General features: G+C 38.4%; 2 protein-coding genes across 5 annotated transcripts; both read right to left on the reverse strand.

The window, feature by feature from the left end:
• Positions 1 to 458: 458 nt before the first annotated feature.
• On the reverse strand, positions 459 to 3,211 carry LOC307170903 (E3 SUMO-protein ligase ZBED1-like; the record flags this gene model as incomplete). The annotated part of the gene is made up of 2 exons (XM_079892212.1): positions 459 to 1,042; positions 2,374 to 3,211. The coding sequence occupies 2 exons, from the start codon at positions 3,209 to 3,211 to the stop codon at positions 459 to 461; spliced, it is 1,422 nt and encodes a 473-aa protein (XP_079748338.1).
• A 2,779-nt stretch (positions 3,212 to 5,990) lies between these two features.
• gpr174 (G protein-coupled receptor 174) lies at positions 5,991 to 19,134 on the reverse strand. 4 transcript variants are annotated; one of them, XM_079892698.1, is made up of 4 exons: positions 18,829 to 19,103; positions 13,053 to 13,111; positions 8,883 to 8,972; positions 6,752 to 8,799 (listed from the first exon to the last, which is right to left on the reverse strand). In XM_079892698.1, exon 4 carries the CDS (start codon positions 8,745 to 8,747, stop codon positions 7,755 to 7,757), a length of 993 nt encoding a protein of 330 aa, XP_079748824.1. In that variant the 5' UTR covers positions 8,748 to 8,799; positions 8,883 to 8,972; positions 13,053 to 13,111; positions 18,829 to 19,103; the 3' UTR covers positions 6,752 to 7,754. The 4 variants fall into 4 exon arrangements, with proteins under 4 accessions (XP_079748822.1, XP_079748824.1, XP_079748823.1 ...); XM_079892697.1 differs by having other exon boundaries at positions 6,752 to 8,972; positions 18,829 to 19,134; XM_079892699.1 differs by lacking the exon at positions 13,053 to 13,111 and having other exon boundaries at positions 18,829 to 19,101.
• Between the last annotated feature and the right edge of the window lie 3,382 nt (positions 19,135 to 22,516).

Below are 22,516 nucleotides of genomic sequence, written 5' to 3' on the forward strand. Positions count from 1 at the left end.
CACGTGCTTGTTAGATTTCTGAAACATTGTGCATGCTCATTCTAAACATTTTTTGCAAGAAAGATGAGCCTGTCCACAACCTCTGGCTTAAGGCAGGCCCGGTTGCAGGTAACTATTCCCCCACCCACACTAAATACCCTCTCTGAGGGGGCACTAGTGGCTGGAATAGAAAGATATCTTTTAGCCAGTAAGCTTAGCCTTGGAAAGTTGGGCTGATGCAGCTTCCACCATTCAAGAGGATCTGTGTCTGGCTCTATGTCTGGAATAAGGAAATACGTTGCAAGCTCAGTCTCAGTTTTTGTTTTCTCAGATTGTGGGTGTGGCGTGGTGGATGGTGCACTGTTTTTAAAGAAGGCACCCAGAGTCATTTTCTTTTTTGGTGGGGTGTTCTCTTGAACAGCTGAGGGACCAGCTTCCTCTGTGGTAGAGTTGCAGAGAGCAGAGTTCTCAGACACCGCTCAATTTTTGACAACTTCCAGTTTGCTAGCATCAATGTAGGTTGTACGGAACCTCGGGTCTAAAAGTGTGGCCATGTCCAAAAGTTCCTCTTTCTCCAAATCACAGTATTTACTTTCGAGGTAACGCATGATGTTAGCTTTGATTGTTTTTGTTAGCTCCAAATCTTCCTCCTCTGGCAGGAGGAGACTTGTTTTAAACAAATGCAGCACTGGTTTGATGCATGACACACGGACATATGATTCCCCTGACAGTGCATCAGTGAAGTCCTGGAGAGGTTTCACTGCTTTGTTGGTGGCTTCTAATACTTCCAAATCTTGCCACGTGGGAACAAGATGACACGTTTTCTTGTCCGCACCCAGGACACGAGTTATTGCCTTCTCTTGCTCAAGAAAGCGCTCAATCATCTTTTGACGAGACCCCCAACGTGTTGGGGATTCTGAGATCAAAAGATGCTGGGGAAGTCCAAGCTCAGCCTGCAACTCTGTCATGTCTCGCCTTTTTTCCCAGCTGTAGGAGAAGGCTGATACAGCTTTTTTGCAGACCCCTATGGCCCGATCGATCCTTGGATCCTTTACACCATTCTCTGTAATAAATGTGAAAAGATATTTAGTATATTTTTTGTCACTCCAAACTATATATTTGATTACGTGAGTTTTCAAAATTGTTTTGTACTTTTATCACAATTTTAATAGCTGTAACACAGTTTAATACATAATGTATAATGAATGTAGATTAACCCTTGTGTGGTGTTCATATTTTTGTTACACAGCCAGTGTTCGTGGGTCTGGTGGACCCGCCGCATTTTTGGGTTTTTAATTCAACACAATCAAAAATGTTATGTTAAAATACTCAACAGATGTTTACTTCATCCCAATTACAAGCAATATAAACAGCATATATGGTCAATATTTTCTCTTTACCTTTGTTAGATCACATTTAAGAATTGCAACCTTGTGTGGGAATGGCAGGAGTAGAAGCACAAAACTCACTCTTGCACTCTTTCACACTTACACACAATCTCTCTCTCACACGCACACACACACACACTCATGCACACACATACACACATACACACCCACAACACCCACAACACACACACACACACACACACACACACACACACACACAGACACACACACCCACAACACACAGACACACACAGACACACACAAAACACACACCCACCCACACACACACACACACTCACTTGGATATGTGGTGTACGGTCACTCTCCATAGACATAATGGTTTTTCTAATGTACAAACTGTATAATATATCCCCCTACACTAACCCTACCACTAAACCTTCCAATCACAGAAAACTTTTGGCATTTTTTGAATTTCAAAAATCACCATTTAGTATGTTTTAGTATGAGGACACAGATGTCGTCATAAACAATGTTTACGTTGTAATACCCATGTCATTATACACATTTGTGTCCTCATAAACCATATACAAGAACATACACACACACAATAACAGCAGGCCCTGACAGGAGGAGGACAGAGTAAAGGTACACAGGACCTATAATTTCCACACCTTTATTATCCCCGGGTCCAGTGGACCCGAACATCCTGTGTGTAATATAAATGTGTAGGGGGGGTGTACAGTGTGTTTTCATTGAAAATGTGTTCTGATATATATTCCTCACAGAAAATGAGCCAAGGCCAATAAGTCTCAGTTTGAAAAAATAATTAATTGGATCATTTTTCTTTTGATAAAAAATGAAAACATGTCCAACAGACCCGAACACCATAAAAGGGTTAAGGAAAAGTCAGGTTTATTTATGTAACCCAGTCTATGTGTGTAAACCAGTTGAAATATATACCATGTTCTGGCTATTCAATTATGAGCAAACAGTACTTTACAATGTGCAAGTATGTGCACCTATTTATTCTTACACCAACTCTTACCTATAGCGTTGTGGAGTCTGTGGCCAAAACACTGCAAGCTGGGCCAGTTGTTGTCTTTAAGGGCTTTTATGATGTTGGTGCCACTATCAGTTGTCATGCAGACGAGTCGTTCCTCCGAAAGTCCCCAGGAGCTGAGAGCGTCTTTTAAGCCATGGGCAATTATGTCACCAGTGTGGTTGTCGGGGAAATACGCTGTCTGAAGGCAGATGCTGCGCAGAGTCCAACTAGTGTTGATGTAGTGAACCGTCAGACTCAGATATGGCTGCATCGTCCGGCTGGACCACAGGTCCGTTGTGGCTGAGTAAAACTGCATCTCCTCCAGCTCACTGCGGATCTTTTCCCGAGTTGTATTGTACAGGTGAGGCAGCGCTACATCGGCGAAATACTTGCGACTGAGGACAACGTACCTCGCATTTAATACTTTCAGCATGTGATTAAAGCCTCGCTTTTCGACAGAATAAATTGGCAGCATGTCTGTGGCAATATAAAACGTGATCGCCTCTGTAATCGCTTTCCATCGCGCTCCGTTCTTATCATAAGGCACACAGTTTGTAAAGCTCTCAGGAAGTGTAGTTTGCTTTTTAGCAGGTGTGCTAGAGGAGCCGTTTTCGCTACGGAGCCGGCTGCACTTCTCCCATTCTTCACGATGTTTATTCCTCAGGTGCTGGAAAAGATTTGTTGTACTGCTGCTTCCAGTAGCAACAGCCTTGAAACATATTTTGCAGCAAGGCTTCGTCTGTGTTTTGTCTGCTGCATCAAAACCAAACCAGTTCCAAATGACGGAATTACCTGTGCCTTTCTTTGGAAGTAGTTCTCTGCTAGTACTACACGCTGCCATGTTGTTTTGACTGTGTTACGCGCTTCTTTTAGTATCTATGGTTACGCGGGGCGGGGGCTGGCTCATATCGCGCTATGGTAACGCACAAGGACGAAACGCGGAAAAGTCCGAAAAAACTATTGTGGCAAAAAACTCGAGTTTGCAAAATAAAAATCGTTTTACACTACAAAATCGATAAATCGATTAAATCGATTTTTTGCCCAGCCCTAATTTAAAGCCCCTTAAATGAACGAAATGACTCAAAAAAAGATTTGTTCATTTTGATGAACGAGATCGAACAAGAGAGTCAGTGGACACTGGTGGCTGGTGTTGCCAGATTGGGTGTTTTTCCGCTACATATTAAGGCCGGTTTACGGTGTGTTTTAGGTGTGTTTTCGCCTGGAAGGCTTTATAGAAATCTGGCATCCTACTGAACGAAGTTAAACTGAGAGAGCATGGCGTTCAGACACCAGAATGAACGAGTTCACAGTAACGTTCATCAGGCAGTAATGCGGTACGTTCAGTTCACGTTCGCCCAAAATATGAACTATTGTTCAATGAACGCGTTCAGGCACAACACTGGCGGGAGTATTAGCTTCGAGGTAAACATGGGGAATGGCTGCTAACGTTACATTGCAAAAAACAAATGACTGAGATCATCATGAATTCGGCTACTGTTGTATATTGATTGCCTAACGCTTATACACTGGCCGGGAAGCCGGTCGCGGCCAGGTCGGGTTCATTCACAACTTGCGCCATGATGTCATTTTGTAATGATATGCTAAAGCGTCACCTGCGGTGTCAACCCCCCTCCTTCCTGCCACCAATCAACGCGCCCCTCATTTGCATTATTAAAATGACCGTCCACGACAGCCAAAATATCGCATCAGATCTCGCGAGACAATAATGCCTTCAGAAATAAGGGTCTGAGGAGCTCTGTGTTTATTTTTTTTCCACTTTTCTTTTTTAGAAGGGCCTGAAAGACTATAATACAGCAGTAGGTATACAAGGTAATACTAGGTTATGACTCCTTTAATAAATATAATGCTAGCTATATCTATATTCATGTATACATTTACATGATCGTGCTCGTCCTCAGTGTCCTCTTTGTCTGCGTCATGATTCTCTCTTTGTTTTCTCCTCTTCCTCATTTGATTGCGCTGTAACCCCTTCTTGTCCACAATCCGCTCTAGATTAATCACATTCTCTATCAATAATAGTCTCTGCCCAGAGACGGTGCAAGACTTAGACAGGTAGGTATTATACCATGACTGAGGATATTTTGTGTGTGTGTGTGTGTGTGTGTGTGTGTGTGTGTGTGTGTGAGATTGAGAAATGTCCATGTTTTTTGTTTTTAAAAGTCAAGGATTAACAAAATTGGTTTAGTTACCAACATTCAAAAAATCCTCTTTTGTGTTTCACAGAGGAGAGAAAGACACACATGTGTGGAATGACATTAGGGAGAGTAAATGATGATCTATCCCATTAACAACATTGGTAAAGAACACCTAATTCATGCAAGACATTGATATTTATATTTCATCAAAATAGCATTTACTTCAATTAAAATTCATATGAACGATTATTATGTTCAACTATTCGTAAGATCACGGTAGTCAAAGGTAAACATGTATATGGTTTCTAAATTAAATAAATAATAATAACAGAGAATTTGTAATAAATAAATAGTGTAAACACATGTAGAGCTTATGAAAACAACATGTATGAAAGAGATTTACATTCCCCAATATTTAAGTAATAACAGCATAATTTTTAATAAATAATTTTTTGCCTATATAACATTTCTATAGTGATCTATAGTGGGTCTTGTTTCTTTTCTCCTACTGGTGACTTCCTGGGCTCCGTACATTTGTGTTTATTAATATGTAAAACATTTGTATTACCACAAAGTAATCATCTTTACTGTTTCAAAAGAATTCAAAATAATTGTGTCAAAATGTCCAAGTCCAATGTCCAAATGCATCAAGTGAAGACACCGTATATCAAAACCATCAGCATATTCTGAATGTCTCTGAGCACAGAAAAGACAAGATGTTTTATTAATATTACATACTGTCGGCTACTTGAATATTAGTGCAAGTTCTTTAGCAACAAAATCTATTGAACTTGCTAACATTAGAAAGAAATAGAAAAACATCAAAGCACATAGATCAGTTTTGCAAACAATGTTTGAGTTTATATTCTGACCTCAAACTATTTTACATTTTTGAACAAAACCATAAATTGGCTTTAAAACAAGCCAGCATAAATTCAGTCTAGTTCTTTCACATTAGATTCTAACCGAACTCTGCTATTAGTTTCTGTGATCCCGCTCTTCTTATTGATTTCATTGTATTTTTCATTGGATGGCAAAAAGGCCTTTATCCATGATGAAAGTGGAGCGGACGGTCAAACAACACAGAATCCCAGACATATCTTATCCCGACGGGATTAGAGTTTCCAGAGAAAAGAGTCTGCTTGGGTTACAGAGGTTGTCCTGTGTGTTTTTGACTCCCAAAGAACCAGATCATATCATATCATAAGAGTCATTTGTTAAAGCTGACTACACTGAGCATATCAATTTATGGAGAGACAGGTTCTCACGCACTGATGAAGATCCAGCAGAGCCTGAAGCTGTTCTGTGGTTGAGCACAGACGAGCACTGAACACTATTGACCAGAACATGTCACCGCTGTCTTATAAAGACCTCAGGAACTGTGGACACTTGTGGAGAAGTTAAACATGATGATGAGATGATCAGTGTAACTCCACAACAACTACAGAAATGTCTCCACTAACATTCAGAAACTCTTCCTGAATCTCTCCGTAAGGCTGCACTCGCTACTGGTTATACTGGGATTCTGGATGAGGGAGATTGGCCTGTTCTGTTATTGCCGGAGTTTCTGAAGCTCGTGTAAAGACTCCGCCCTCTTCTGAACGGAGGCGGAGCTAAAGCTCATTTGCATTTAAAGGGACACACACAAAACCGGCACTTGTCACATGTTGCCAGTACCAGGGGCATCACAAGGCCCTTCTTCTACTCAGCCCGCCAAAACATTTAGATTAGCTCGTAATCTGTACAGGAATCCGTGATCACCTCGTCCTCTTTACACCTCATATGAAAAGAGCAGCAGGTTTTGGCTTATCCCCGTCCTTTACGTCATCAGAAGGCAAGGTGTGTGTTTATCGATAGATTGTTATGAGATCAGCATCTGCAGTTCTTTTATTATAATTGCAATTTACATAATGTAATACAAGACAGTTTCCCATCCACTGTAAAGGTTTTGCTGCGTTCACCCCTCATCACACTACTGTTTTCCTCAAGTGAAGACACACTTTAGAAAATGTTATTTTCATTTGAAAATGTAGTAGCCTAACCTGGTTGCCTTAGTTCATTTAAACTAAAATATTTAGTTGATACAAAGAAAGTGATTAGTTTAAACTCCAAATATTGTAATCTGAACAAATTTTTTTGAACATAAGCTGACAAAAAACGGAAAAGTTGTGATAAATCATGAAAAAATCTTTTTTTTTTTTTTTTTTTTTTTTTTTTTTTACAGTGTAGTGACAGACAGCACTGATTCAAACTGCTGATCAGAGAAACATAATGTAGTTTTCGTTCTAATAAATAATGACCATCAGCTGATTGTGACGTTTAAAGTCAGTTTTTGTTGGTTTTTGATGTCACTTTAAAGTGGCAAATTGATAGATTCATGTTCTTTAAAAGGAATGGTTTGATATAGGGCAGATTAAACAAATATTAATTAAACAAATTGCCAATCTAGACAATTACAATAATATGATGTTTGTCTATATTCTAAATTAATTTTAATCAACATGAACTTGTTAGTTAAAATGATTTGAAATTAAATCAATATTCAGGGATTGACTTGATAGGTAGTGTAGAACCTATTGTATGTATTGTTTATGCCTACCCTCGTAAACAAACAATTTATGAAATGTTTTTATTTTTATTTTTTATCATCGACTCGATTTTATCATCGATTATGTACTACTAGACTCTCAGTATAAATATATTTGAAAGTTATACTTTTATTCAGCAAGAATGCATTAAAGGGATCAAATGTAATAGTAAAGCCTAACCCTAACTTTTACAATGTTACACACACACAAAATGCATTTCAAATAAATTCTGTTCTTTTAAACACTCTATTTTTCAAAGAATCCTAAAATGTTTTTATCAGTTTCTACAAAAATATGATGCACTCTGATCATAAGAAATGTTACTTGAGCCACTTACACCAAATCAGCTTGTCATCATAGGAATAGCATACATTTTAAAATATATCAAAATAATATATTTTATGTCAAATGTTACAGTTTTATTGCATTTTTTCCCCATTCCCTGAACTTCAAGAGCAGAACAAGATTTATTTGTGAAATGGCTCATGTCAATAAAAATCACAGCTTAGTTTCATAAATATTCTGCAGTTCGAACATTCACATTTTTCAACAAGATTGTTTGGAGTTCATCAATTGTACATACAGAAAGTGTTTTTCTTTATGTAACAGCGATGTCCCTGTGCCGTCTCTGGTGGAGACCTCAGACATCACGATTTGTGGAGCAAGACCCTCTGATGTGTAACTGCAAGCTGTCTTGTAACTCCGGCCTGGACAGACGGCGCTTGAACTCATCGGTGGTGAAGTAGTACATCACTGGGTCCAGACAGCAGTTCAGACTCGCTAAACACAAGGTGACCGGATGAACATGGAGGACTGCCACCTTAAATTCATCACTAACGCTACCGTTGGATTTGGTAAAAAAGTCCAAAGGGAAAGTTATGTGATAGGGCACAAAACAGATCAGGAACACACCAGCACAACTCAACACCATCTTGAAGGCCTTGTGCTTTTCCCCAGTGTCCTGCAGGACGCAGGTTTTCTCTCGCAGACTCGCAGCGGTCAGCCACGTGCAGATGATCACTATAGCCAGCGGGAGGAGAAAACCCATGAGTTCTGCAAAGGTTAAAAGGGAAACTCCTAGTTCTTTGCTGAGTTGCATCATGGGTAGCTCAGAGAAGCAGCAATACACATTCTCATGGTTTCTTCGTAGAAGAGGGAACGGCAGACACCCGAAACACACCATGAGCCAGCCGACTAAACACCAGCTGCGGTCCCGGCGTCTCTTCGTGCCGTCGTATCGCAGCGGCTGGATGATGAGGCGACAGCGTCTCAAACTGATGCAGGCCAGGAAGTAGATGCTGGCATACATGTTGACGTACTTCACATAGAAGCAGACCATGCAAGCAAAATGACCAAAAGGCCATGAATTGTTCAAATAGTAGTAAACGCGCAGAGGTAGAGATAACACCTGCAGCAGATCAGCGACGGCCAGGTTGATCATGAATATCACAGCCTTCTTTGTCTCCTTTATGTAGGCATAAAACACCCAGAGTGCAAGAACATTGCCAATCAGTCCAGGAACAAGTATCACTGTGTAGAAGATTGCATAAATGTGATGCTGATAATCTTGTATGTGTGTTGTGTTGTTCGCAGTTTGGTTTGCGGTAGTGCAAGTGAATGTGTCGACACTCATCTTTTCCTCTCATTTATCTGCAATCTTTTATCGAGTTCAGCTTGGCATGGCACTGTAGTTTTGGGAAGGCACACGTTGTTAGACAACTTTCAGCATCCAATAGTCCGAAACAGCATCCAGTAAACTCTCAAATACCTTATCAAAAGGAGCTTATTTAATACATCCCAGAAATAGTCTTCTGACATGGTTACTTCCACATGCAACACACTCGAGAGTTGTCCAGTTCTGAAAGACAGCAGACGGCTCAAGTTAGATACAATAATCATTCCTATAGTCTAACATTAAAAGGAAAACTATGGGATGAAGTTAGTCTCAAAATTATTAACAAATACATGCACATGCAGTTATCCATGAACTTCACTAATGTTGCAAATGTATCCTACTGTCCACAGCCAAATTCTGCTAAAAATTCTGAAATTCTTCTGTCTAAGAAAATTCAGAATTAAATCAATGTGAAGAGATTTGTACAAATGGAAACATACAAAACGTTTTCTTTAGTGTTAATGTTTTATAATTTGTGCATGCAATAAGACGTGCATTTATGCATCAGGTAATATGTGTGTGTTCATTGACGGCTTTTCTGAGTCCATCCCATTTGATTCATTTGGAATTTTAGACTTTTATTCCATGGCTTTTAGTTTAGTTATAATTACTGGTGTGTGGCACAATTCTTTTCAATTTAAGTACAAGCTCCTGCATGGCTTTTTTTGGTTTACATGTTTTCAGCTAGCTTCAGCACCGAGCCTTTAATGTTCCTTTATCATATAAAGCAGCAGTCAGGAACCTACGACTTTCGAATCACACCTCTTTGACAAAAATCATCCTCTTCAATCATCAGTCTCTCCTCTTCAAGGAGCTTTAAAAGAATTAGTCAACTAGAATCTTGTGTCATTTTAAAAGAACATTATTTTATTGCATTCTAACCAGTAACCTCAGGAACTCCAAACTCCAACCAAAATGAAAAAGCATTTATTTTTGATTGATCCCTCTGAGGTGAAGTTAACTCTAGGGCAATAACCAGCCATTCACAAACTACAATCTTGAAAGTTAACTTGTAATCATTGACTTGACATGAGCGATAGAAAAACGCCTCGATTACGACTGTAACCTCGGTTCCCTGAAGAGGGAACAAGACACTGGGTCGATTGACTCTGTGGGAATGCTCTGCGTGATTGCGTCTAGTGTGAATCCAGAAAGCACTAAGACGAGAGCACCTGAGCCTCAGCTGTGGAGCCCAAGTCTAGGCTGTAAAACCTCATGGATGTGTGCGGTGAGGACCAGCCCGTCGTATCACAAACTTCTTGAAGTGAAACTCCTGACACTAAGGACTAGCCATACTCCTAGTCGAATGGGCCGTACTGCCAAAGGGGTAGGCAGTCCGGCCGATTCGTAGGCTAGAGAGATAGCCTCGAATATCCATTTGCTCATTCTCTGCTTAGATGCTGAGGACCCTTTATTTGTAGGTCCTAAACACACAAACAGTCGCTCTGATCTTTGCCAGCGGGCAGCTCTGTGGTCGTAGGTATCCTAACTGGACAAAGCAGATTATCTCTTTCCTGGTTGGCATCCTGGAATGGAAGAGTACAGAAGGCCTGCAGTACAACAGAACTGGCCACATTATTGGAAACTTTAGGAATGTACCCCGGTCTAGGGTGAAGGAATGCCTTTACCAGGCCCAGTGCAAAATCCAAGCACTAAGGGGAAACCGACAAAGCTTGTCAATCTCCTATCCTTTTAAGAGAAATAATAGCTAGGAGGAACAATGTCTTGAAAGTCAGAAACTTGACTGGAACCTCCTCAATAGGCTCAAAGGGAGCCAGGGATAAACCTTGGAGCACCATGGCCAGATCCCATGCCGGTACCCTAGTGTGTACTGCAGGCCTTAGCCTCAAAGTGCCACAGAGGAAACGTTATAAAGGGCTTTCTCCCTAAAGACATTCCACCCAAAGGAACGTGGTAAGCAGCTATGGCCGCCATGTAGACCTTTAAAGTGGACGGTGATAACCCTGCAGCAAATCGCTCTTGCAGGACCGTCACTGCCAACAGGGCAGTTAACTGGGTCCAGCTGACGACCACTGCACCGAGAAGTGAACACTCTCCACTTTAAGGCATACAGTTTCCTCGTGGATGGAGCTCTGGAGTGAAGAATGGTCTCCACAGCCTCAGTTGAGAGACCGGCATCTATGAGTTGGACTCCCTCAGAGGCCAAACCCACTGCGTCCACAGTTCTGCCTGGGACAGAAGGTCCCTCCTGACCACCTGACTATGATTGTAAATTGGTGTCATTTGTGTTTTAACAATGTTTAGCTCACGAGTTATTGATCCGGGAAGTTCGAATCTGTGAATATATATTGCCAACTTTACTGAACTCCTTGAGTTAAGCACTGACTGCATTTCTTTATATTTGAATCCAAGTTCAAACACTATGAAACACTCCATTAACATACTGTCTGAAACACTGCCAGCGGGACATTAAACAGGGCGTGTCTGTCCGAGCTCACAACAGGTTTTGTGAGAGAACACAAAATATTCTGAGTGTCTAATGGACACAATTAATAAGGTTAAAGGCGAATTCAGTAAAAATGTTACATTCTCTAGAAAGAAACAGAACTGACCTTGGTTAAATAAACAGCAATGGAAGTTAATGAAACAGAGGGACCATGCCTTGAAAATAGCGCTCAAATCCGGGTTAGCATATGACAGAAGGACATTTCAGTGTTTATGTAATAAAGTTGTAAAGGAATTGAGAAAAGCAAAGTCTAATTTCTTCATCAACCTTATAAACGAGGGGGAATAGTAGACCAGTCTGGGAGAATATCAATAGAGTACGAAAGAAAAATAGTAACAAAGGAGATAAAGATATTGAATTACAAGTTCAGGGACATTTAATTCAAGATAACCATTAAATTGCTAGTGTATTTATTTATTTATTTATTTATTTTATATATAGGTACAGTTCAAGATTTAGCACAAGGGTTTAGAGCAAGAAATAATAATACTGTATCATTAAATTACAAGTCTGCTCTTAATATTTCTGAAGAATCCGAGTAATATAATCAAATATTTGGGTCAGGTTAAGAGTTCTAGAGCTAAAGATGTTTCTGATTGTGATTCTGTATTTGTTAAAAAGTACACAAATGTTCTTAGCACACCAATTACTCATCTAATTTGTCAATAAACCAGTGTTATTTCCCAAGTGCCTGGAAGTCAGCAGTAATAGCACCTATATTTAAGACTGGTGATTCTACTAATGTAACCAATTATAGACTTATTAGTATTCTTCCAGTGGTTTCCAAGGTAATTGAAAAAGTAATTTGTAATCAGTTACAGTTTTTAAATCTTGGTTATTTTCCACTACATCTATGTGTCATAATCTCAGCCTGTGTTTTCCTGTCTTATGTGAGAACTTGTGTTATTTCTTCTTCTTCTTCTTGTTTAATGGCGATTAACTCCTAAGGAGCATTATCGCCACCTACTGTGCTGGATGGCAAATTAACCTTGGGTGATAACTCTTTCAAAACTGTTTAAAACTGTTTCCTCTTCCTTCTCACAAATGGACCATTGACTATCTATCTATATTTCCTTGTTGAACCTTACTCTATCATCCCACATACATCATCATTATTCTTGTGTTATTTCCTGTCTTGTGCCAAGTTTTGTAGTTGTTCATGTTGATTAGTCTCCAGGTGTGTCTTGTTAGTTCCCTTGGTTACCATCTTGTGTTCCCATGACAATCAACCACACCCCCTTGTCACCTTGTTAGCCTGTGTATAAATTGCCCCTGTGTTTCTCTTGTGGTTTGTCAGTCGTTGTTTGGTGTATAATTTTCCTGTCCTGAGTTTCTTTGTTTGCCCTGGATTACCTGTTTATATTGTTATTAAAGTAGTGCTTGCATGTGGATTCTCTCTCCACTTTGTCCCTGCCTCTCCGTTACACTATTCAGTTTGGATTTAGGGTACATTATACTACAGAGACAGCAAACTGTTACTTTGTTGAACAAATTAAATCCAATCTTGATAGAGGAGGTGTTGTTGGTGATGTCTTGCTTGATTTTAAGAAAGCGTTTGGTACTGTCAGCCATAATGTACTTTTATATAAATTCTCAAAGTAAATTTTTTTCTATTAATACAATACCATGGATGGAATCATTTCTAAATCTAAGGGATTTATCTAAGGGATGAATATAAGGGAACAAAGCACAATAATTAATGATTTATGCTCATCCTTTCTTGATTGCTCTACTGGAGTCCCACAGGGATTGATTCTTGGACCAATCTTTATTTAGTTTATATATTAAAGATCTACCTATGGTATGTCCAGACTCCAGAGGTCCAGTTTCAGATGTTCACAGATGATACGGTTATCTATGGAAAAACAAAAGAACAAGCTACTATCAAACTTAATGCTTAGACTGGTTAACTCACTCGTGTCTGGTTAACTCACTCTTGTCTTACTCTTAATATTAATAAAACTGTGGGAATGTATTTTTCTATTAAAAGAACTGATGAGACATTATCAACCAGACATTTTTATTTAAAGGAGAAGCAATAAATATTGTTGAGGATTTTAAATACTTGGGTTTGATTATAGATGCAAACTTAAATTTTAAGAAACATAAAAAAAGGTTTCTAGAGGTGTAAGGCATCATGTTTTTATTAGGCATCAGTTTGGCAGCAATTAAACTCTTTATGCACACATTGATTTTTGATTTTCACATGAACTAAGCTGTGCAAATTCTAAATATAAAAAACAAGGAGCTTTCATCATTGCATTATTACAATTATTATCAAAAAATATAAATTGTTGACAGTTTATTTATTTTTTTGCAGATATGTGTTTGATGTATAAATGAATCCATGATCTTGTGCCACCACCTCTTAAACAATGTGTGACTTTCTGTGAGGACAGTTCTTTGGAAACCAGGGCATCCGTTAGAGGCGACTGTTCATTTAAGAGAACTTGTCTTTGGACAATCAGCTTTCCCATTTATAGCAGCAGAAAGATGGAATTCAGTGCCTACTCATATTAGAAAGTCTACAGCATTTAGTATTTTTAAAACTGCACTTAAATTATGGCTTAAGAAAAATCAATCACGTGATCATTAATTTGTGTGATTTGATATTGTGATATTCACGAGTTCACACTTACATACAATTTGAGGGGCTAAAGTTTAATGGCGTGAAGGCGTGCTGTCTGAGGGGTCCGAGCTTGGAGTTCGCCCCCTATATGTAAGTGGTTAGGATTAGAGGTGTGGAGAAGGGCTGGTGGAGGGATGCTGCTAAACTGTCAATGAATTGAGATGAGACTGCTGAATGTATATATACCTCTTACCATTGATTGCTGAGTGCTCTCCACTTGTGTTAAAGGGGTGGTATAATGCCCTTTTCACAAGATGTAAATAAGTCTCTGATGTCCCCAGAGTGTGTGTGTGAAGTTTTAGCTCAAAATACCCCACAGATATTTTTATATAGCATGTTAAAGTTGTCACTTTTTGAGGGTTAGCAAAAACGCACCGTTTTGTGTCTGGCCCTTTAAATGCAAATGAGCTGCTGCAGAGGGCGGGGTTTCAAGAGCTTGTGTGTGTTAGCAGCTGCGATTACCTCACGCAGACACACACTAAAATGACAGAAACTGTTCTGTCTTTTATGTTTAAACGGAGTCAGACAAAGATGGAGAGACTCAAGAAGAAGTGACAACACGTAGAAGCAACAGAACGTCTCTGAATGGTTAGTTTATAAATTTATGTTGCTGATGTGGAGTTAACTATCTTCAATTAGCATATTCTCTCATGATAATCTATAAATGGCTCGTATAGGAACTGTTGTGAGATGCTCACAGAGTGACTTTCAATTGCATGTGGAAAGACGGATGCTACAGTTCGAGCTGACTCACAATTGTACTCGACTACAACAACTCTTCCTCTTCTCAACCCGGACTGCGTGTTCCCCGGGGGCGGGGTTTATGTAAATTTTAGGCTTGGTGATGTCACTAACCCGGGAGGAATGTGGTGTAGTCTCTACCAGCCGTTTGTTGTAGTCCTTAAAAAGCGATTTCTGTAAAAGCAAATCTCTCCCTTTGCTTTGAACTTTGAGTGTTGTAACTTTGCAGATGTTGTTTATGCTCAAACAGCAACATTACACACTAACTAAAGTTAGAAAAGTCAAATCATAATCAACCACCCCTTTAATTATCTGAACGTGCTCCTCCCGAACTTTAAAAGATCATAAAACATAATTTGTAATTTATTATATTTTTTATGATATTATTATTATTTTCTTGTTTTTTCTGGATCGTAATGGAGTGCTGTAATTTTATGTAAGTTATGTAACATCATCCTGCCCAGTGAGCTATCTAGCTATGAGCTATCACAGCATATGTTGAGCATCGTCCCTGTTAAATCAATGATATAAACTAAAAAAAAAATATATATATAAATATTATTCTCCAATCCAAGTTTTGATGCTGGGTTGTTTCAACCCAAATTTGGGTAAAATATGGACAAACCCAACCATTGGGTTACATTTTTTGGTAACACTTTAGAATACTGTTCCTTCATTAATGAATAACTACACAGGAACAAATGAGTAATGCATTAGTAACACTCTAGTAACTACTATTAACTAACAAGAAACTCTGATTAACAAATTAGTAAGTCATAGCGCTCAGTCGGATGTGGTAGTTCACTATTAGCTAATCAATAACTACTATTTTTCATACCTCACTGAAGACTATAAGAACTACTATATACAGGTTAATAATTAATATTTGTAATGCACAATGTGTAATATAAGGTAATGGTAGCCCATTAGTAATGAATCAAGTGTTACTACATCTTTCTAAAGGAACTACTAATTATTTGGATCAGTATTCTAAAGTGAAGATCATGGGAACACACTAGTAATTACTAAAGTGTTATCAAATCCATCAAAAGGAATTGCTATTCAAAATCTTACAAAAATCTCAAAAGCTTACAATGACTTCAGTCAATATTAGGTAGTTATCATGTTTTTCACTTTAAAATACTGATCCAAATAATTAGTAGTTCCTTTAGAATGATGTAGTAATACTTGAGTCATTACTAGTGGGCTACCATTACCTTTTATTATAAATTATGCATTATTCATGTTAATTATGAACCTGTACATAGTAGTTCTCTGGAAGGTATGAAAAAAATAGTAGTTATTGATTAGCTAATAATGAACTACTACATTCATCTGAGCACTATTACTTACTAATTTGTTAATCAGAGTTTCTTGTTAGTTAATAGCAGTTACTAGAATGTTAATAATTCGTTACTCGTTTGTTCCTGTGTAATTATTCATTAATGAAGGAACAGTATTCTAAAGTGTTACCCATTTTTTAATTAAAAAGTTAATCCAACGGTCTGGTTTGTCCATATTTGACCCAGCATTGTTTTATTTAGAGTAAAAACACATCTTCACACATTTTAAAAATAATAAATTATCATCATTTGTGTAAAATCCTGAGTTTCAGCTGAACCACTAATTATTACAGAAATATGAAGAAGCCAAATGAATGAAGCACTGATAAAAGAGCTCTGGGTTACTGAACGCTTTTGGCAAACAGTAACCCTCTGTTCTGTGTCTTATATTATGATGCAGGTTTGATAAAATATGAATAAATCTGAACTGAATGTCAGATAAGACAGATGTAGAGTTAAAGTACTTCTGTAATACGGCCACAGGACAAAAGGCAAACCACCAAAACAACTCAAATCATTTATAAAATCTTTATGCCTCTGTTTGTACAAAACGCTGCACATGTGTGTAATCCTGAATTCTGCAGACACTATAGTGGAATCAAAGGCATTTAGAATTGCATGTGAAAATTAATTGTAAATTTTCTGATCAAAGTTATTTAAAGCTTTACTTAGTGAACTTTCAAATGTTAATCTTGTTCTTGTATATGTGTTTTGTGTTGACTTAAATTGGTCGTCAGTAGTTGTTTTAAAATAGTTCAACCTTTTCTACTGTAGTTTGTGATTGATTTTGGAATGTGAATATCTTTGTGTTGGTTAAACTCTTTAAAGCTTTGTTTCATTCAAATGTTAATCTAAAATGTTATTTGGCATGTTAATGTGTTGTGACTTGATTGATTTCAATAGGCACTGAGTAAACGTTGAAGATCGACCTGTTTTCAGCGTTGAAAAGTTGGGCAAATTTGACGTCTGTTCAGTTTTCATCTTCAACCTTCAGTGGACCCCATTTAGACATTGAAGATTTACGTCTATTCAACGTCTAATAGACGACTTTTAGCTCGCTGGGTGTTGGTCACATTAGTTTGTGTGTAGTGATGCAGATCGCTGAATGCTTCAGAGAGATGTGCAGATGAAGGACTGGGGCTTATTCACTCATAGCTGTACGTGTGTGGGTTTGAAATGGCAAAAATGAATCAAACCGGATGAAATTTATAAAAGACATTAAAGAACGCACACGTCACCTGATCCACTAATGCACATCTTACTTGTTGCTTACACAAATTATGATACACTAAAACGAAATAAATAATTTGTTTACAAACATGGATCCATTTGTACAAGTCATTGCACATTCATTGTGAAGTATGCAGATAAAAGTTGTGGATGGTTAGATACATTTGCAACATTTTCAAATTCATGAACAACTGTGTGTCACGTACACTCATTTGCATCCCTCACCGCCTGCTTCAAAGGGTTTATAGAGGTATGTGTGCTTTCAGATAGTGTTGTTTTTCATATTTCAATATTAGGCAAATCTCTGCATCTGATCACTGCACGCTCGCAGACTCGCACAACACCCCGAGGGCAAACGCTCCTTTTGTTTAGTTCTTTTTGGTCAGAAATTATTCAGTATGCTAACTAAGAAAGCCTTTTTCCTCCATGAGATCTGTGTGTGCTGGCTTGTGGGTGGTGTGTGAATGAGACCGTCATTTATCTCTCTATGGGACTTTCCACACTCGTACGTGTGCACTACATCACTCCACTAGATCACTAAGCATGCTTCACAGAAACATCCCACTTCACTGCATATTCCATTAAACACACCATTCACCATTTCTGCTATTGATTATGATAACACTTTACAATAAGGTTAACATTAGTTAACTATATTAGTTAGCATGAACTAATAATGAACTGCACTTATACAGCATTTATTAAGCTTTGTTAATGTTAATTTCAACATTTACTAATACTTGATTAAAATCTTGTTAACATTAGTTAATGCACTGTGAACTAACATGAACAAACAATGAGCAGCTGTGTTTTTATTAACTAACATTAACAAAGATTAATAAATATTGTAACAAATGTATTGCACATGGTTAGTTCATGTTAGTTAATCCAGTAATGTTAACTAATGAACCTTATTGTACAGTGTTACCTTGATTATTGATGTTACTCTCTCAGATGGCATAACAATGTTAAAAACTGTTGAAATCCTACAAACACACACACCCAAACCAGCTGGATCTATAAAATCTAAATATGCTGATATGAGATGTATGATGAATATGCTTAGACATTTTGGAAAATGAAACCTAAGTTTTGGATATAGTTGGAATGGTACAAAATGGATTAAAATAATATTGTTGTGAAGAGTGTGTTGAAATAGCTGTCCATGTGATAGGGCATAAAGGTTAACAGGGTAAAGGTTACACTGAGAAAGAGCAAATTCACAGTTGAACTGTTACTAAAATATACATTTCCTGGACTCTGTTCATTGTAAAGTAATGGACAGAATAAATCTAGTATGTTTCAGGTGAACAATCGAAGCGGATTCCCAGAATATCATCAGAACTCATTTGAGATTTGAGTTCATTTCTGTATTAGCCACTGTTGTGACACATTTGGCTAAATCAACTGAAAAATATTATTCAAACTAATGTTTTTGTAGATGTATATTATCATTAGCAGTAGTGGTCGTAGTAATATTATTTAACTTGGCTTCTAGAGTTTTGTCCTCAAAGAGAGCGAGTGAGTGTGTGTGAAAGATGTAGGATGGAGATCAGTCTTATGGATGTAATAACGGGCTGATGATGATCTACACCCAGTAAAGAAGAGTTTAAAAGAAGAGTACCTTACCTTTGTTAAGTGAACTTGAATGTTCTCTCTGAACAACGTGATCTCAACTCAAAGTAGACACCGTTTCAGCAGACCAACTCCCTGTTTCTCAATGTCTTCACCACTCCAGCTTCTCACCAATGACAATCCTCGTCACTCCAGCTTCTCAGGAATGAAGAAACATCAGCTTTGAAACAGTTTCCCCCCTGTATTTAAATATATAGAGTATTGTATTATCCCGACTGTTGTACTTTCTGTTTCTGTGTGGCTCACACTGACAGTTTTTTTCTGTGTGTGTGTGTGTGAGTGAGTGTGTAGTTTCCTGTGGGGGAGTGAACAGCGTCTATACTCTACTTCTGCTATTTCTCTCTCAGTCTTGCCTGGTCTGGTGAAAAAACAGCATTCTCCTGAGATGTGTTGTTTTTGCTTTGCTTTACTGTTGTTTTAAGGCATTCATTAAAAAAAAAAAACATTAGATTTAGACCTTATGACAACAGACATATTGACTGGAAGCTATCACAGCATTGTACACTAGTACTTGAGACCGGTGTTAAGATCAGTTTTTAAAAGTCTCGGGCTTGTCTCGGTTTCAGACTAAGAGGACTCTGGATTATATCTCAAGACCACAACTGTGAGGACATCACTAAATTGCTGGTGCATTGTCTGATCTATTTGTTAACATCATTTATGTGTTAACATGTGATTTGATGTAGAACTTACTGCTTAAAATTCACTCAACATCTTCTAACGTGATTTCTTTTGTTACTGTTTTGCCGGGTTCAAAATCAATGCCGGATTGTCTCAAAAATTATACAAATGCCCTCAAATTTAAGATATGATTACAAAAAAGTACAGTATAAGATCTTGTTTTTTATATTATAACAAAGGATATAATAGAGCAATATCACAAGAGCAAGAGAACTGTTTTCAATAATATGAGCATGATTGCAAACGTGATCTTGATTTTATACAAACATTGAATAAACAAGAAGTTAATATTAAGTAACTTATATTTTAGACACATTTCTAGACACAAGTTGTTGCTATTTCGGCAACGACAGTAGTTCCAAACGAATCCATAGCAGAACTGTTGTGTGTTTGCGAGGAACATTCGGTGTTTCCAATGAATCGGCTCCTTTGAACAAATTGGTGAGGTGTTTTTAACCGAGGCGATTGCTAATGTGATTCGAATCCGCGTTTTGAATGAGAATCAGTTTATTTAACGATTTAATGACCTATTCGATATGGATGGTTAGTTGATTGGTTCCTGAATTAATGAGCTGTTTGAACAAATCGGTTGAATGAATGACTCACTCATTAAGACAATGACTTGCCGCCACCTTTAAATGATTAAAAAGTTAAAATTAGAAATCTTTTCATATTTAAATATTGAATAAAAAAAAATCATAGCATTATTTATGTAATTGTTAATGCAGTGTAAAATATATTAGTGCCACATCAGATGCCACTTGCCTTGCCTTTGATTAGCATTTGAATTTTTCTAATTGAATTTGAATGTTAGAATTTGACATAAAAGGTGATGCATACATCTAATAAGTCTAGAAAAAAAATGCCCTTATATAGGTAAAAATGACCCTTGAAATCAATTTATTTTGGCAAATATTACAAGCCAGGCAGTCGTCCCCACGTCTCAAGTCCACCACCACCATACCTGTACCAAAGACGTCCCCCATGTCCTGTCTGAATGACTACCATCCCAAAGCACTGACCCCAATCATGATGAAGTTCTTTGAGAGGTTAGTCATGCACCACAGAAAATCCAGTCTCCCAAAAACATTTGACTCACTCTAGTTTACATACTGTCAAAACCGCTCTATGGACGGTGCAATACCCTACACCCTCCACCAGGCTCTCACCAACCTCGAGCACAAAAACTCGATAGAATGCTGTTCATTGACTTCAGCGCAGCATTCAACACAATAATCCCACAACAGTTCATTAACAAGCTAAACTTGCTACGCCTTAACCATTCCCTCTCTAAATGGACCCTGGACTTAAAGGAGACATATCATGCTTTTAAATTGTTCCTTTTTACATATAAATCATACATTTGTGGTCTATATAAAGCGGAACTGCAATGCTTGGGTCTGAATTCCTCATTATTATAGCTCCACGGGCCCCTTTTTTACCCCTTTTCTGATGTGCGTCTGAGAGCAACTCGTTTTAGTGCGGCCTCTTTAAATACAATTGAGACACTTCATACCCCGCCCCCTCTCCAGGTTGCAGAGGTTCAACTCCACCCCGTTCTGCCATTTTTGTAGTCTGATAGCAGAGATAGGATTATCTAGCGGCACATAAACTTTTTATTCACACGTTATTAACAAAATGTCAACAACGGAAGACTTGTCCAGCCAGCCTTACATGTTCGAGCCAGAGTCGGAGCCGGAGCGAGATGAAAATGAAGACGACGAACCTGCAGAACAACGTCTTCATATGGATGTATCGCAATGGTGTGTTACTGTATTTACACATGAAACTTTGGTCTTCCGACCTTTTACCACCGTGTCGATTTATTTTGATTAATATGTGCGAGGGAGAGAGAGCAAGACAGCGTCTAGTTTGGAGACGGTGAAGTCTTGTTTACACTTTCGCCTGGCTCCGAAGAGAGAGAGTGCGTGCGAGACCGTGTCTCTCTCTCTCTGCTCGTTCTTTCAGTTAAACATGCGCCCTGTCACAAGCGCGGCAGTTCATCTACATTAGACGGGGTAATGAAGCGTGTGGGTTACTACATCCAACAACCGAACATTTTAACTTACCCTCTCGTAACTTCTGCATCCTTTAGCTTGGACTACAAAATTGAGGCGAGAAATAATAATGGCGGATTGCTCGAAGTGTTGGGCTGGAAGTCAATGTCCTTATTTGGCAGTTCCGCTGCAAATACTGTGATGTATTAGTTCAAAAAACGTCATAGATAACAGAAAAATCTGAACAGGTTGAAAAATAAGGCCAAAACAGAATATAAAGATATCAACGAAGCACCTGAAGAGAATAATTTAATCTTTTCTGTACTTCTAAACACTCCAAATATACAACAAAATGCATTTAAGGGCTAAAAAAGTGCATTTAGCATGATATGTCCCCTTTAAAGTCAGTCCGTGTTGGCCACAACACCTTGAGCACTACCACACTGAGTACAGGTGCCCCATGTGCTCAGCCCGCTGCTTTTTACGCTGCTGACCCACGACTGCATTGCCAGGTTCAGGTTTGCAGACGACACGACTGACTGTGGGTAAGTTTCATAAAAAAAAACCTCATCAGCAGCAGTGATGAAATGCTATACAGAGAGGAAGTGGCACAACTGGCCAAATTGTGTGTTACAAACAACCTTTCCCTCAATGTGCGGAAGACAAAGGAGGTTGTGATGGACTTCAGGTGAAACTCTCTTGACCACCTCCCACTGACTATCAGCAGCTCGACTGTGGAGAGAGTCAGCAGGTGCACATCACAGAGGATCTCACCTGGGCCACCAACACTACCTCACTGTACAAGAAGGCCCAACAGAGCCTCCACTTTCTACACCGTCTGAAAAGAGCAAGTCTCTGCCCATCCTCACCACACTAACACACCACAGCAGCCATTCCCCCGGTGTCCCCAAACAAACAAAATGGTAATAATCTAGGCTTAAAGTTTAACTGTTAAAATAGATTTTATTAACATCAAACATAACATCATATAACAGCATTAAAAA

The sequence above is a fragment of the Squalius cephalus genome, assembly GCF_949319135.1.
Source record: "Squalius cephalus genome assembly, chromosome: 14".
Lineage (NCBI taxonomy): Eukaryota > Metazoa > Chordata > Actinopteri > Cypriniformes > Leuciscidae > Squalius > Squalius cephalus.

Coding starts and splice junctions, on each gene's coding strand:
- gpr174 (XM_079892696.1), bottom strand. CDS start 8,747: ATGAGTGTCGACACATTCACTTGCACTACCGCAAACCAAACTGCGAAC.